The sequence below is a fragment of the Taeniopygia guttata genome, chromosome 8, assembly GCF_048771995.1.
Source record: "Taeniopygia guttata chromosome 8, bTaeGut7.mat, whole genome shotgun sequence".
NCBI classification, from domain to species: domain Eukaryota; kingdom Metazoa; phylum Chordata; class Aves; order Passeriformes; family Estrildidae; genus Taeniopygia; species Taeniopygia guttata.
Window position 1 is genome coordinate 20978100 of NC_133033.1, and position 17411 is coordinate 20995510.

The 17411-nt window shown below is 39.4% G+C and overlaps 1 protein-coding gene across 2 annotated transcripts in view; it reads left to right on the top strand.

Annotated features, from left to right (window-relative positions):
* The window catches only part of GPSM2 (G protein signaling modulator 2), a 26688-nt gene continuing 9277 nt past the window's right edge, over window positions 1–17411 (top strand). Inside the window, exons 1-3 of one of the 2 annotated variants that reach the window (XM_030279334.4) lie at window positions 1–142; window positions 10048–10361; window positions 16144–16365. In XM_030279334.4, coding sequence (XP_030135194.4) covers window positions 10300–10361; window positions 16144–16365 — 284 coding nt within the window. In that variant the 5' untranslated portion in view covers window positions 1–142; window positions 10048–10299. The remainder of the gene's footprint in view (window positions 143–10047; window positions 10362–16143; window positions 16366–17411) is intronic. The other variant, XM_072932600.1, reaches the window with a different exon arrangement.

Consider the following 17411-nt stretch of genomic DNA (forward strand, 5'->3'; position numbering starts at 1 on the left):
GCGTGTGGGCGGGCGGGGCTCGCCGCCCCTCACAGCCCCGCCGGCCCCGGCAGCCCGGCGCACGCAGAGACGGCCTCTCGCAGCCCCGCCGGCCTCTCGCAGCCCCGCCGGCCTCTCGCAGCCCCGCCGGCCCGGCACGCAGGTGAGCGGTGCGGCGGGGAGCGCTGGGTGCCAGAACGGGGGCTCCGAGCACAGTAGGTGCTGTTGAGAATGAAGCGCGGTGCGGGCCGCTCCGGTGCCGTGTGCCCGCAGCCGCCGAGCGCCCTTGGCGAACAAAGGCAGGAGGTGCCCGCAGCCGGCGCGGTGAGCCGCGATCGCCCTGCAGGCGCTGAAGGGAGCCGGTGCCGGCAGGGCTGTGCTTCGGTCGGCTTTGGGCACTGCTGCTACCGGCGTGGGTGAATAAAAGCGTAAGGGCAGGAGTGAAACAGGCTGGTGACAGAACCGGAACCAAAGCATATGCAAGCATAACGCGAGAAGTGAGGTATACAAGGAGCAAGCTCTCAACTCTTGTTCGAGAGTTTGAGTTATGCGTTGTGTTGTGGCATATCTAAACTCTGATCGTAGCAAATCTAGTCTCATTTATCTGTAGGTTTTGCTAGTGTAGTTTCTGCGCTTCTATTGCTTTTTCACTTTTAAATGGAGGAATAAATCAGAAATTGCTCTCTATCCCTTTTTTGACCTGATAGCCAAGACACAAATTTTACCCCACCCTGAAGCTGTGGCCTTTCTTCTGCTTTGGAAGCTTTTGCAGCCTAATGTGCTGTTCCTGTTAAATTCTTGCCAGTGACTCCGGGGCTCATGTATCCTGGGTTGCCATGGAGAGCTGCGCAACCATCTCAGAATTTGGAAGAACGTGCTGAGTCTTGCATCTCAAAAAGATCAGTGAAGAGATTCCAGTCCCTGCCTAAATTTTGTCTGGAGACTTTATATCTCTTTTTAGAATGATAATTCTGTTAGACCTGATAATGCTAGCAAAAAGACCTCCTCATAATACAATCCTTCTAAATTCATTGTGTATATATATTTATAGTGTGTTAAAACTAATTTGTAGGCCTGTCCAAGTGTTCCTTCTTACTAGTTTAATTAATGGTTAGCAAGTTTTTTGGACTGTGCATCCCTCTTTGGTAGGAAGGACTTTGTACTTCCAGTTACTTCCTTATAAAGCTGGGACAAAACTTACTTGAAATCTAAGACAGCTTCACTGAACTAGAGGAAACCTGTGTGAGTCTTATCAGTTGCTTTATTTAACATGCTTTTGTTTAAATGCTCTTGTAACTCTTTCAAGCATCTTAAAACTACTTAGGATTGTACATTGCTGCTACTCTTGCTGAAGAATTACTTCACAAAGTGATGGTTCAAAAGTCCAAGTTTTGAAAAACTTTTTTCTAAAAAGAAGTGCTTTTTGTCCATAGTTTTAACTATTGAACATAAGGGGATTTTTTTTTTTTTTAGCATTTATAATTTTTTAGTTTCTCCTCATCTTCCACTTTTTAAATTTCATAGCCAACATATTTCTACTTTTTGTCCTCCAGGTTTATTGTAGCCTTTGTGTGGTCAGTTTCACTTTCCACAACTTAGTCCTGCCCAGGTCTGTAACTATAGTCCTGGTTTCAGTAGCTTTTAAGGTTAACATCTTAATGAAATTGGTTTTGTTCGAGGAGTGAGCAATCATCTTAAGACTTTCTGAGGGATCCACCTGCTATTGTTAGTACTGCTTCTGCAAATAAAAGCAGAGTGAGATACCAGGTACCAGGAAAAAAACCTTAAACTTTTCTTTAGCCATTTAGTAGCAAGTAAACTATACAAGTGATAATAACCAAAAAGGAAAAGGTGGTATTATTTTGTGGAAGACCACAATATTAGGAATGCAACATACAGGAAAAGCAGAAGTGGAAGGACTGGCAAGAGATGGTCTGAAACACATACAGTGTTGAACTGTATGTTGATTAATGTCAAATTGCCTCTTGGGACTCAAATTTGGCAGTGTTCGAGGAATATGTTACTTGTTCATATAATAAAACTTCTTTATATTATAAACCCTTTACTAATAGGAAGGAAAGCTTTCATTCAGCTGGGTTACAGGGAATATAAACCATATGTGATTTATAAAGAAGACTCTCTAAATCTATTATTTCTTTGTCACTTTTGTTTGCTACACTATTTTTCCTCCCATTGCCATGTTAGTATACTCTTAGGAGTTTTGTTTCTTGACTGTAGCACTTTGGAACCTGGACCTTATCTAGTTGGTTTGTTAGAGAACAGGATGTGCTGCTGTGATCAATTCTATCAGTGTAATAATGCTTGTACAGAGTGAATAAACTGGTAGTGGGGGTAAAATGGGCTGCAGTCCAGTAGCTATCACACTGATGGAAGAAACTGCTTTGAGGAGATTCTGAATAGATTTGTAGCTGCATCCCAAGTGTTGGAATGAATATGCAAAGCAATTTACTACTTGGCACCTCAGTAAATACTGTTTTCCTTAAATCTCTATAGGTGGTGTGCTATAAATACACTGTACCTGTCTGTAAGAAGCCAACAGTACAAAAAAGGAACACATTGTCTTTTCACTGTTGTGAGTGTTCATCCTGCACTACAACTTTGCAGGTTGTAGCTGTAGACTCATTAGAGAGGCTGTTGATGGCTGCTGTTAGTACTTGGGAATTGAGGGGCACAGGTGATGCACCAAGCAGTGCTGCTGGCATTAACTTGTCATGGATCATTGCAGTTGTGCAACAGAGGTTCTGCGAGAGCTGCATCTGCTCTCTGCAACGTAAAACCTTGCTGGAGAGGTAAGGATTCTTTCCTGATGCTGAATGTCAGCTTTGGCCCTGAATGAGCGCTACAGTGCCAGCTAGGAATTTCGAAACAGTAGCTATATTGCTTCACTGAAATTGCTACTCTGTCTTACTGCCAGTGATTCTAAGGATTATTGTTTTTTTTTTAATTTTAGTTTATAGAATTTTAAGATAACTTCTGTTTCTTTGTAAGATGCTTACACAATGTTTGTCTTCTTCCTTTTACGTATCAGGATCCCTTTTCAAGAGATTTCATAGGCTAAGAAGGAGCTAAGCTAGGTGGAACATTTTATTGGAGAGATTTGTGATCAACTTGCTCTATCAGCTTAAGTGCAAATAGCCAGTCTTTTGTTCTGAACCCTTCCTGAGTGGGGTTCTTTCACACTGCATAACATGCTCCAGTTCCCAAACTGAAGTGTCTTGATGCCTGGGAGAGGCCTGTATATGTTCATTTGCATGATGAGATTGTCCCAAAGGAGCAGGGTTCAAATACCTTCAGAACTTGGTAACAGAACTGTTACTGATTTATTGGGAATGATTTCAGCTTAGGCTGTGAATAAAAGGGTCACATACTGCTTTGTTGTGAACTGTCATTGCAGTCTGTTGTGGCATTTGTGCACTTAATGTGCTGGAATGCAAATCTTATCCCCAGTTGTGGGAGATGTTGGAAAGAAGGCAGCATAATATTTGTTTCCAGTCTGTGAGTGACAATTTGTAAGTACACTTGGATCTGGTTCTGATAAAAAAATAAGAAAAGAAAAAAAGATAAGGAATACTTATACTTTGATGTATCAAATATGTGAAAAAAATTCTGTCCTGTTTTAACTGTGATCTTATTCTGCACCGTTCTTGAATCTGAAATCTTAATTTTGCTGCATGTAGTTTTCAGTTGCCTGATAAGTTTTATGATGGGCATATTAGTTATATTTTGCTGGCACTTCATGTTCTCCTTTCTTATTTTATGGTAGTGTGGTATTCCCCTAATTCAGGATTTAAATAGATGGCTTACATTAACTATCTGCAGGAGTGTCTGTATAATAAAAATACTTGTGGTTTCTTGTGTTACCTGCACTGGGTTTTTTAACCTGCACACTGGACAGTAATTATGTACATTTGGTAGCAAGCTGTTTGCCAGTTAAATACTGGTTCTCTTAAAAAAAGAAGGGAAAAAGGAGTAAGAAGGATATACAGAGTTTGGAAGGCTTGGCATGTTGCAGACCTTTAGCATTATTTAAACACTCCGTTCAGCTAGGTACTCTGCTTGACAAACAGAGGAAAAATCCTCTTCCTAATTTACAGAATAGGTGGAAAGTACATACAGGAAATGCCAGAGGGCAGGTGGAAATGCTCCCGCATTAAAGGCTGGTGTTTGCCTTGAACAGAGCGAGTGCTGTGTGAGCCAGCGCATCCTGCAGCTATGCCGGAGGTGGGAGTGCAGGGCTGCCAGGAGGAGTTGACCTGTGAAATGAAGGACCTGAACCTTCTCTTACCTGTGTTTAGAACCTACCATGGGCAGGGTCTGTTGGGTAACCAGTGAAATAAAGAAAACCCCAAACAAAAATCTGTACAAACAGAGTGATAAATTAAGTATCTCTATTGTTACCATGTTTATCATAATGCAGGGCCACATTAGCAATTAGGTGATGGATGTTGGACTCTGCTCTGGAGCTGTGTTCCTATAGTTGTCAAATCCATGATTTCATTTCCAGCTGTGGATGTGTCGAGAGCCTCACTTCATTTGAGCAAAATTTGTCTCAGAAATTCTTGATACCTGTCATTGTTGTGGGGGGTTTGTTTGTCTTTTTAAAATTAATTTTGAATATGGAAATGAGTGTCTCATTCCTGAGATGGTTTTAAAGGTTTTTTAAAAAATACAAATAGAGCTAGTGTGATTTTTTTATCCTGTAAATTAGTTTTGGGGTTTTATGCAATATTTTCCTTATCTTGTTTCATGCAGTTATTAATATTTTCAATAAAACGATTTTGTGTACCTACTTGGAATTCTTTGGGACTATTCTGGGGATACTTGTTCTCCTTTGTCACTAGGGTTTTTCTTCCTGTAGTCCTAATTATGACTAAATTAGAGTAAATTGATGAGTAAATTAAAATAATTGGACAGAAAACCTTTTCTTGATTTGGGTTTATGTACAGTGCTAGAAAGAAGTTAGGGAAAGGAATGAAGAATCAGATTGCTCAGGAGTTTGTGACAGACAATGATAGCGTTTGTGTAGCTACTAATTTAAAAATTATTTACATTTTTTGAGGAAAGTTGTCATGCATATCCAAACTTCTATTATTGGTATTTTTCTGGTCTTTTATAACCTTTTGTGCTTCTGTTGACCATCTGGAAAGACTGCTGGTTACTGAAGTCATTAAGTCTTGGGCATTAAGTGGCTAAAAAGGGAGATGGAATAATTTAAGAGATAACAGAATCAAGTTTCCCTCCCTCACTCTAGTAATTCTTTTCTTTGGATTCACAAAAGGCGGTTAGCTCTGCATCTGTCAGTTCTGGTTACAAAATGCCTGTCTAGCCTTATGCTCTCAGTTACAATTTGGTGATCCTCTTCCTAGCAAGGAAATGATGGTTTCCTATAAAAAAGATAGCTATGTGTGTGTTACTTGTGCAAAGGAGAGGAACTCTCATATTCCATTTTCTGTTGGAATAAGTGAAATTGCAGGCTTGTGGAGCAGTGGGTTGATAGGATCACAAATCAACATCACCTCTGGGCCAAAGCCAGTGCAATACCCACCTGTTCCAGCCATTTCAGGGCTGTTTGCAATATGCAGCAATGCACCTAAGATTTGTGTGGGCCCATATTTATAAGTCAGCATGGTAAATATAGGTGAGGTGGAGGAGGAAGCATCTGAACCAAGAACACGAGATAGTGGTTTAATTTATTTGCAGCTTGACTGTTGAGCCTGATGGTATAAGATGTTTAGGTGGGGTCTTTGCCATGCGCTGTGGTGATACAGGCTCTGCAGCACCAGCTTTGCCACTCGCACCTGGGAGGAGCAGCTCAGGAGCTGTTTATGAACTTCAGCTTTCCTCTTCTGTCCATTAATGTGTGATGTGAGCTGCAAAGTGGCTTGCATGCTGCTAAGCCAGTCCTGTAAAAGAATCCCTGTGGTTTATTCCGGGGTTTTGTGCTTGACAGAGAATCCATCAGGAGACAAAGGCAGTATTTCAGAGCAGGTATTGCTCCACATCATCATGATCCTGAATAAAACCTCAAATTCACCTCATGGGTGAAGGTGGTTTCTATGTGCACTCAGCTAATCAGCTGTGGAACAGCTGTCAGAAGTGGTGCAGAGAGGAGTTTAGGTTACTAAGAATAACCACAGTGGTCTTAGTACAGTTGTTTCTTGTATTTGCAGGATCCATTCTCATGGCTAGTCACTTGTACTATGCTCAAGGTTTTGGAAAAATTAGCTTTTCCCCAGCATGGCACACATTTACTTAAAGCCTCATTCATAGGGGAATATATATATATATAATATATAGGCAGAAATGCTAATGATGATGCTGTTTACTATGTTAGTGGTAAATACAATATTACACTTGATGTGAAATTTTAAGGCTTTTTGGTGGCTTATTTTAGGCTTATTCATTAACTCAGATAAATTTTTAAAATATCCTTGAACAGCATTGAAGACTAAAATAGAGAATGCTTTACTTCTGAGTGTTCCTTGTGCTATTTGTTTTTATATGCTTTTTTATATTTTGAAGGTCTGAAGCCAAGCTGATCTCTGTATTTCAGTAATCAGACTCTTGGTATATATTTATTGTTGTGTAGTCTGGTTCTTCATTCACAGGGTATGCAAAGTTCTATTTTGTTTTTAGATGATCCAGTTCAAGCTTCTTTTAATTTTTTTCTTTTTTTTTTTTTTCCCTACCCATCTGTAGCATCTTTCTGAAAGGAAATTCAAACTTAGTTCACTATTGGGAAATTTGTCTTTATCTTGAAACAAGAAGTCTCTCTCACTAGTTTTTCTCAGGAAATGTAATTTGTGCAGTAGATCTGCCTTTATCTGTATTTTCCTTTAGTAGCTTTTGAATCTCTCTGTCGGTGATGACTTCATTTGGCAGATGCTCCTTTCCCACAGATCTGTGAGGAACAGCAGATGGGGAGAGAAGGCATCACTTGATTGTCTCCTTTAGGGAAGGCAGAAGGAAGGGAACTGTTTAATATTCCACCAGCCCCCAAGTGACTGCTCTGTCAGCTGTCTGGCCTGTGACTGCATCAGCCAAGCAAATCCAACTTTTGATCATCTGATAAACTCCAAAAAGGAAGGTGTGGGTTGAGGAAAGGAGCAAATGAAGCTGCTTGAAATGTACCATTTTGAGGTGGTGAAGGAGAACAAAACCATCTTCTCTAGCTGTTTTGTGATTATTAGTTCTGTGTATTGCAAATAAATCTCAGCATTGGCTCTCTGTTGCTTGCTGATGAATTTTCACCTGTGCAGAAATACAGCTTTCTGTCAAAATGAAATGAGAACATCTATTGTAGACAGTCAGTGTGACTAAGAATTGCAAACTGATTAAACTCATTGTCTACCATTGAGATGAAATTTATAGTATGTAATCAAATCATTGCTGAAATGGAAAATGCCTTAAAAGGTGAAACACATGTCTGGAAGCTGTGATAACTTGAACTACTAGCTTGCATACAGGATTTGGAGAAAGAAATAGCAATTTTTGTTTTATCACTTTCAGGAACTTGAAACATACTGATAAGAATTATAAATAGGGGGGCCTTGGTTCCTTCTGTAATTTTTCTTGAGAGAGAGTTGAGCCTTACTCCATTTGTATCACTGATTTGATGCAGGATGTTAATGGAAGGTTGAGACATACTTTCAACATACTCATCATCTATATTCATATAGCTTCTATATAAATCTGTGATTTAACAGGAAAAAACAGTGACTTTCTGCATGCAATAAGCACATCTTTTTAGATAAGCCATTTAGTTGAGGCAAATTGGCCTTTTATTGATGGTTTAATTGAATATCCTTTAGCTGTTTATAGCCAGGGTGAATAATCCCTAACCATTTTCTTCTAATAAAGAATTGATACAGTGCATGTTTTGCCTGTTGTGGGCTTGAAGGGCTTCTACATTTGATTGCCCAACCTCTGCTTCATTTGATTTGGAGGTGGTGAGGCTGGTGTTTATTTCTGTTTTGGTATCAAACAACTGTGTAATCAGTAACACCAGTTTAATTTCCCTCTTCTGAAGGAGACCCAGTCTTCTCTCTGTGGGCTTTTTGCTGCTACTTTGAAATAAGAGGAAACCCTTAGGACTTCCTGCATTTAGTAAAATTCTGCATTTAAAGGTTGTGTATACAGCTTGAAGTGTTTGATTTCCATCTCCTGCATTTTGCATTCCCCACTCTAATTAATGTGATTTAGGTTTGGGTACTGATTGCACATTGGCATGGCTGAGGGTGTAATTGGCATCCTAATGACTTACGCGTGAAGAAGCCAGGTGTGAAGAGCAGACCCAGTAATTTTGGTTGGGTCTGTGATGATGATGTGTTGGCCAATGTGGGTGTGTCTGTATCACCCTCCCAAGACTAGGAATGTGCTGTATGGCCAGTAAGGAGGGGAAAAACAGGAGTAGTGGTTCCAGCTCTTGGTGGCATCAGACAATGAGGACAGATGTGTAGCTCAAATACAGTGAAGCTATAAACACCTGATGTAAAATGAACTGTTAAAAATAACTGATATTTAAATAAACACAGATGTTCTGATGTACTTTTAAGTATAACTTTTTTTTAAATTAAAGTTGGCTTTTTATTTTTAAAAAAATCTTTAAAAATGATTCAGTTAATTGCCATTACAGTACAAGAAATTACCACAGTCATAATTTTGTGATCTGTGGCGGTTGCCAGAGTACACACTTTTTACTTAGTGGTGCGTTCATCTGTGGAAGAGAACTTCCAAATCCCTTGGATTTGCTGAGCAGCAGGAGTGCTGGAGGGTTGCTGTAGACTGGGTGGCTTAGGGCCATGTGCCTGAATGAGTTACCTGAGCTGAGGCTGGACAGACTTCCGCGGAGTGAGTCCTGGAACACAGCCTCCCAGTGTGTGGGTTGCAGTGCTATTGTAACCTGTGGGTGTCATGCTTCTTAATTGCAAAAATACACCCACACCCTCTTGTTGATGCCAAATAATTGTAGTGATGAGCATGGAAGGGCAGAATACTTGTTTAATTGGAAGAATGTGGATAGCCTGTTTGAGGGTTGCTGTCAAGGTAGAGTAGGATGGGAAGCATGAATCTTCACAGCTGGGACTTGATAAAACTAATGAGAGGAAAAGGCATGGGCTATATCAACAAATAAATATACAGGTTTACATGTTCTTCTGATGACAGCTTTGAGTCTGAGCTCTGTTCCTGTCTCATTGACACCTCTGCAGTCTCTTGATGAAATATGCATTTGTGAATTACACAACTCTTATGTTTACTTACAAAGGAAGGTAATATTAATACTGAGGCATAAATATGTCACTGTCTCTACTAAAAATATCTTTAAAAGTGGGTAAACTTTTGATTACAGGGTTTCTTTTCTGTTAATTTTTCCCAGCCAGCCCAAACATGTGCAATATTTGTATGCTGGCTTCTGCAATCCCTTTGAAGCAGGGCTTGGAGCTCACATTGCAGTGCTGCAGAATTTTTGAATAGGAAGCCAGTGTTAACACCGCTTACCCTCCAAACTCCCACACTCCCCCATTTTTCTTTGGGAGCAGAAAGAAAAACAAATATAGAGCTTAAACCTTTGCTGGCTGCTGTGCTTACAGTATTCCAGGTGGGACAATCTCCAGAGTGGATGATCTGCAGATGGGATTGTGCCCACAGTTCTGACTGCTGTGGGCCTTCAGCTGATGATCAGGCTTTCAGCAGCAGTGTTTACATGTAAAGCACTTCATGATCTGTTCTGTATTATGCCTTTCATTCTGTAGTTTTCATTCTTTAAGGTTTTTTCCTGGAACTTAATGAGGCCAGAAAATGCTAACAAGGGTAAATTCTTCAGTCTCCAAGAGAAGAGAGTGTTGTTTTTTGTTAAACCTCTTTGGCTTTCTCACTTGCCTACAGGAATTGCCATGTCTGTGTAGAAGGCTTTGGCTTTGCCTTTTAAGTTCTTGAATGACGTTTCCTGCTTCGTAGGAGCAGTGTTATGCTTTTACATCAGCTGCAAATGCTGATGAGTTATTAACCATGAGACTTCAAGCCAAGCATCTTGTGTTCCCTTTGCAGAACCGTGGCTGAATGGAGCTTAAAGGGCCACAGATGAAAGAAAGAACATGAACATTTCTGAAGGTGTGAGATGCCTGGCAGTGACCTCCTTACCTCAGTAATAAAGAAGAGTTTTTCTACAGGAGCTTAGGATATCTTTACTCCAGCTTCTTAATATACTAACTGGAATGGTGCTCTGACAACAGTTCCCCATAATAAAGCACTTACCCTACTACAGAACAATATTTCTTTCTCTACTGATAATGTAACTCAATGGCGGAGAATAATGTTTTGATAAGCATGCCTGAAGATCGTTCCTTTCACGTGCGATACAGGTAAGACTGGTAATTTTGCTGTAAATGAATAAGTGCTGTTAATAATAGAAAGCTAAACAAGTTGCAACAAATAGCTTGATATCTCTGCTAGTAGTGTTATTGAAATTTAAAATGAAACCCATTTTTTTCTTGATTTTTGAGTGATGAAAATTCACTTTTGCTATGTAGCAGATTATATTAGTATGATTAAATGATTGTATAGTACTGGAACTTGCATGGTAGGAGCATAGTACATTATTGCCTTTATTTCTTTGTATTTGGGGTAAAATGATATGAAGTACGGTGCCTGCAGGGTAATGGCTGCTCCCTCTTTTAGCTGTTGGACTGCCTGTGAAAATTGCTGAGTTTTGTCTGCTAATGTTCTCTGTACTTGGCCCATTATTATTTTGGTGAATGACGAGGTATTTTCTGTGCTTAAAATAAAGAGGTTTGATTGATAGATGGAAACTGCCTTGGTGCCTTGCACTCAGAAGTACTGTTCTTGCAAGTGAAGAGGATATGGGATTTCCTTTCTGAGAGCTTTTTATAATTTTTCTTCTGAATCCCCTTTACAGACACAGGACAATGTGTTAGCATTTCAGACTCGCTCTAGTGGAGCTGAACTACAGGAGCATTGTGTAGTGCATGGTGTTTGGAAGGGTAAATCTTGCAGTTCATTCAATAGGAAGGGACACTGGAAGACTGAAATGATTGTTTAAAAAGAAATAAAAAATGTGGTTCTTGTGTGCTCACCCCACCCCTACCCTGATCATCCTTTCTTTGGAGGCCTTTTCTTCACTTGCTAACAGCAATAAGGCTGTTAACCTGTATTTGTAAGGCAGCACATGCTATGGCTTAAAATTAATCCTTTCAACCTTCTGACAGTGTTAGATTGCTGTTGGAGTGGCCTTCTCTTCCATTCATAGAAGAGAAGTCTTTCATTTCATTTCATACAAGTCCAGTGTCCTGGGTGGCAGTGCAGCCAGCTGGAGAAGCTGTTTCATGGTCAGCAAGGAGAAAAATTAACAAATAAGCTGTAATTTACTGTTTTCTCTCTTTATTTGGCTAAAATCTTTATCCTGTGGCATTGACCCTAAGTGTGTAAGCGTGATAACTCTGTGCTGTTTCCTGAAGGGACCCACTTCCCAGCATTCCTCTACCACATTTCCCCACGCTGCTGCTGGTGCTCTCGGTCCTCCCCAGACAATTGCAGAACATCCTTGCTCACTCTTTAATAAAAGCTGGAGCTGTTCAGGGTGCTATTATAGAACTAGATGGATGAAAAATGTGTCATGACTAATTGACTGGTTTAAACTGACAAGCTAAAAAAAACTTGGCAAGTGCAGTCAGGGCACAATGTCTTCCTGCTTTATGCTGTATTTCAGTACAGGTCTGAATGAGACCAATTAAAAATATCAACAATAACAATATTCATGACCTTCTTAAATTTTTCTGCAAGAACTATACTCTGATTCACATTTAAAAAACATGATGGCAAAATAATTTTAATTTAAAAACATATTAAACTTGACTTTTGAGAACCTGAGGATTAATTCAGTATATGACCTGGAGTATTATGATGATATTGATAGCTATAATTTGGAAATATTTTATTTTGATGGAGTTTAAAATTTAGTGCAGGAAATAAAAAGTCATAAATTACTAGGGATGGAGTTATCAGTTTTTAAAAAAAAAATTACTTGCAGGTATTATCCTGGGCTTGTTTGGCTGTGACTGCTCTTTCCTTCCTTCTGGCGTTCCATTAGAACTGATTTTAATGAAGTTGGAGCCCACTCCTAAGGAAAGGCTTTACTGTGGGTTTCTGACTGTGCAAGTGTTTCTTTCTCCCCACAGTAGTTCATCAGTATCACTTTTGCAGTTATAAAAATGCTTATGCTGGTAGAAGGAGATTTTTTTTTTGTTGTTGTTGTTTAGTGACTGGAAATAAAATGCTAATGTTACTTGATTTGTATGAATAAATTGTCTGTAGGGTGAATATTTGTAGAACTTGCTTCTTTCAGCTTGCTAAATTCATACACCAAAAACTTGTAACTGCTTTTATGTAGACTTCAGCAAAAGAAGACAGAATTCAGGTATGTGGGTTGTTTGTTTCTAACCTCACCATCAGGTGTGGTTTGACAGAAGCAGTGCTGCAGTGGAGCTGCGGTGGAGCTGTGTGCACTGGTCACTGTGGAGGCTTCTGCTCACAGGGAGAAGCCAAGAGCAAGGGCAGGAGTCAGGAATGGAATGTCAGCTTTGTTACAGGATGCTGTGGCATTAGTGATGCTGTGCATCTGAACTAAAGAGATGTCATGAGGGTTGTTTTGTCTCAAGGTGTGTTATTTGTACCAACGTGTTTCATGGGAAATTGATGACAGCTGTGTTCCCCCTCCAAAGCTAAAAGTCCTCTTAGTGTGAATTGAACTGAGTAAAACTCTAAATTGTGCTTAGAGATTGCAATAATCAGTGAGTGTTACTACCTTCTTCCACTGACTTAATTCTTACCACTTTTCTTGTCCTTATTGTGAGATGAGAACAGCTGAAGGGAGGGAGACAAAAACAAGGAGGCAAAATGCTTAGTGTTTATATTCATAGAAATAATAAAGGTTAAAAATAGAATATGAAAAAAGTCAGAGAAGAAAGGGGGGGGCGGGGAGGGAAGAAGAAAAGACAAAAACCTGGGGAGCCAGGCAGGAGGAAAAGCTTTGAGGGCCAGATAAGGATGAGGCAGTTTTACAAATGAGAAATTATTCAGGAGATGCCAGGCAGCTATGGACAGCATAACAAAATGAAGCCCTGTGTGAGCATTTCAAGTAATATCTGAGAGAGTGCTATCCTGTTCAGCAGGAACAGAATTGCCTTAGAAGTGCACAAATGAATGGGGCTTGTTCTCATCTCCTCTCTCCAGATAACACTGAATCTCTTGTTTGGCCACTGGGTGTTGAGTAAATAATTCAATTCAGCCCAGGGAACAGAGAATGTAATGTCATATTCTCCTTGTAACTATTTAATGACTTCCTAAAACATTGATAATCTGGCCCTGTCTAGTCTGCCAAAGTGCTATTTAACCATTAGTAGTGACAGGTGGAGAACACCTACGTAAATCCTAAAAAAATCCACCAAGACAACAACAACAAAAAAGTGTTAATTTGCATAAGAGTCCTTTGAGTAGCAGAGGGGAGAAAAAAACAAATACAAACCAAAACCAAACCTCTTCTGAATCCAGTTTTGGTACTCGATGGAAAAGCCTTGGAAACTTTTTAAATAACTGAATGATTTAATAGCTCTTATATAACCTGAATAAAATGTTGAGTGCAGAGACCTGTGGAAATAAATATTTAATTTTCTCTGTTCTATTTTAGTATAGCTTATTTCGATTTTGAAATGGTAGGTCAGAAGGAATGGATCCAGATGGAATTAAAGCTTTACTTTGCTGTACGGATTCTAGCAACCTGTTAACACAACCTCTCAAGAGTTGTGTAATTTTTGCATTCTTTTTTTACTCAAGCAATTATTAATTCCCATTTTCATTTACTTCCTGTAATTCTGGTTGAATTTAAACACTCTGTAATAACTCCTGATTTTCATTAGTCTAAGCCATTTGCTTCTTAGTTGTGTTCTGTATGAAAGATCCCATGTCTTTCATTTTTATAAGTTATATTAAATCTAGGGTTGCGAAGTCAAATGATTGTATTTCAAATTCCCTGATGAAATGGTAATGCTGCCTTGGCATTTGGCAATTTTGGTGTAGTGTGAAATTAGATGAATGCAGTTTCTCAGGGGGGCTACCATACTGCTGCACTCTCTGATATTGCCCTTGTACATTCTTTAATTGCCTTTTCTTCACTGATTATGTGGCTGATGCATCACAGTTAAAAATATTTTTTTAAAATGGAATTAATTCACTAATGGAAGCAGAGTCCAGTGTAGCATTTTCATTGTTATGTCACACACGTTTTGCTGGAAGTTCTGCTCTTTTTAGCCATTCAAGCAAGAATCCAAGAGTGTGGCTGTGCAATGGTCCAAATCTCTGCACTGAGAAGCACCATATTTTCTAGCTGTCACTCTAATTGGACATGTCAGTTAACATGAGGTGCCCGGAGAGAACCTCTTTGGATAGGATTAAGATTACCCAATGAAGTGTTTTAAGTCCTAAACCTTCAGTTGCTGATGGTGTAATCATTTCTGCCTTGTACTTAATTGTACTTAATCATTTCTGCCTTCTTCTTTCTTACATTCGACACATGCACAATGTCATGAGGTGTGTTGTAGGTAATAGGAATGCTCTAACTTCTCTGAGAAGGGTTTGCAAACCTAAAAATACTGCATGTGTTATGGATATCCAGCCTGGAAAGTTGGGCTTGGCAAGAACTTCATGCTGGAGTTACCTTTTGCTGTCAGCATCTGTAGCAGCTCCCAAACAGGCAGTGCATTTGGTTGCAAAAGTTAAACATGTCGGTTATCGCGCTGTGCTTAAGTTGTGGCACATCGAAGACCAGCAGGTATGGTAGAATTTTGTGTTGTACTTGTGATCCCAGTTCTTCTAGCTCTTTTGGAAGTCATTAGATTTTTCAGATGTGAGTAGATGTTTGTATAATAATTTTTTTCCTAGTTTAAGGAAATAAATGTATTGCAGGTATGCTAAAAACTTCATAACTATGTCAGGTCAAAACAGGTGACATGTGGTATTTCCACTAAAATAACTTCTGCAAAAGCCAGCATTTGATTGTCCACTCTTTGGAAATATTAGCTTATACTTTTTCAACAATTACAGAATGTCTCTTACTGGGTTTTTTTTTGAAAAAAAATCTTTAAAAAAAAGCTGATATTTTTGCAAGCTTTTTAAAATGCATGTATCCTGAAAAAGCTGGAGAACCATACTGCTTCAGGATTGAGACCTGGAGCTGTTGTCTTTCTCATCTTCCTCTCCTCTGCCTCCCTTGCATCTCAGAACCAGAAAATAGGAAACATTTGGATAAAAAAATGTTATGTTTTGTACTCCTGAGCTTACAGAAGCAAAAATGCACATGAATGCTATTGTAGTTTTCTATCAGCTTCTTTGTTCATGTTCAAAATGTAATATTCTACAAATTCATTAATGACTGCTGTATTTTGTACCTGTATAATTGCACAATTAGTTGTTCATAATAATAAAAAATCTTCCAGTGGGTTCTGGAATAGCGGTATATCAGTGAAGCAACTTGAATTGACATGCATTTTGTCATTAATTGAATCTAGATATTTTTTCTTACAGTGAGAATTTTCATAGCAGTGCCTAGTATAAGAAATTAAGTGCTAAGGAGTATTGAATTACAGAGGAAGCAACTTGGGTAAAACTAGTCAGTCTTTGATACATAGAATATTATAATTTAATTTTTTTCCTGTGAATAATTTTGCAGATTACTATGGCATCACCCTAAAAATCTGAAGTGCTTCCATTTGTCAGAATCAGTATTTGTCAGTAATAGCTTGATTTCTAGGTAACTTTTCTGAAATTATCTAGATGGTGAAAACTGTTTTTGAACCCTTCGGATGCTCTCTGTGGACAAAGCAGAGAAAAATAAGAAATTCCAGCTGTTTGTTCAAATGTTATTTTGCTCCTCACCATTGAAGTTGTAATTACCATTTCAGCCTTAGTTTCTGTAATACTCTAAAGCAAAGCTCATTGGTTGTAGTGTGGCGCTGGTTCCCTCTCCTAAACAAATAGAGGCCCTCTGAGTAAAACAATGCCCTGTTCAGAGCTCAGGTGCTGGACAGAGTGTGGCATTTGGGGTGACTGTTGGCGTTTTTTGTCACGGTGCAGGATGGAGGCTTCCTGCCTGGAGCTGGCTCTGGAAGGCGAGCGCCTGTGCAAGGCAGGAGATTGCCGGGCTGGAGTGTCTTTCTTTGAAGCAGCTGTCCAAGTTGGAACTGAAGATTTACGAACCCTGAGTGCTATTTACAGCCAGCTGGGCAATGCCTATTTCTACCTGCAGGAATATGCAAAGGCCTTGGAATACCATCACCACGATTTAACTCTTGCAAGGTAATTGTTCTCCATGTCATCCCATTCTGGGAGATACGAGCAGCTGTTCCTTGTCCTGCCAAACCCTGCTATTAATACTGGCTAATGAGTGAACGTGGTGGTGGCACAGGGCTGGGGGGCCTGGCAGGTCACTTGGGTGCCCTCTAACCTGGCAGCTAATACTTGGTCTAGCAGCATAATCCTAGAACTGACTGAGGCCTCACCAGGTTTCTGGGTAATTAAATGGCTGCTTTAAGTCCATCCTTTCTTTATCCTTTCATGTTTCTAAAACTCAGTGTTTCTAGTTCTCCATATTGTTAAGCTGCTTTCTTGTTTACTAGACCGAACTCCTTAATGTTTATCTGTGTAAAACCCATAATGTAATACTGTGAAATCCTAAAACCCTATCCCTTTCATATGCTATTGATGTGTCTGACTTTTACTGATTTGTATAGATCCAATAAAAGACATGGGCATATAATATACTTAACCTCAATTTAGGCATAAATCTATTCTTCCCCCTGCCTTACTCTGCTCCTGTGCAGTGACCTTGGGGCATTTGTTTTGTTGTGTTGTCCCCCAGGTATGACAGTTTGAGTGGTTCAGTGGCAGTCTCTTGCCTTAGTCTCATTTAAAATCTAGAAATGAAGTAGTAGCTCAAGCTACAGAGGAGACTGTAAGTCTTACACCTTACAGTTAAGTGTCTTGTTAAGTTAAAGGAGGTTTTTACTTAAAAGGAGATGGTCAAGTAAAACACAAATGCAGTTAAAGCTCTCTTTCTAATGCTGGGACTGGCTTTCTAAATCATCTTTAAGAATTTTCTCTCTATTCTTAAAAGGTGTGAATTTAAGAAGTAAATGTTAATCAGATGATCAATACCATGAATACCAGCAGCTGGCCAAACAGCACTGACAGAACGAGATGTCTGTAACCACAGACAGAACAATGAGTGCATTTCAGATATAAAATGAGCTGAACACATATACATTTACATAGTTGTGGTCTCTTTCATAAATTAATGTAATTTGCTACCATACATTAGTTTAAATGATACACTGTTTTCTGGG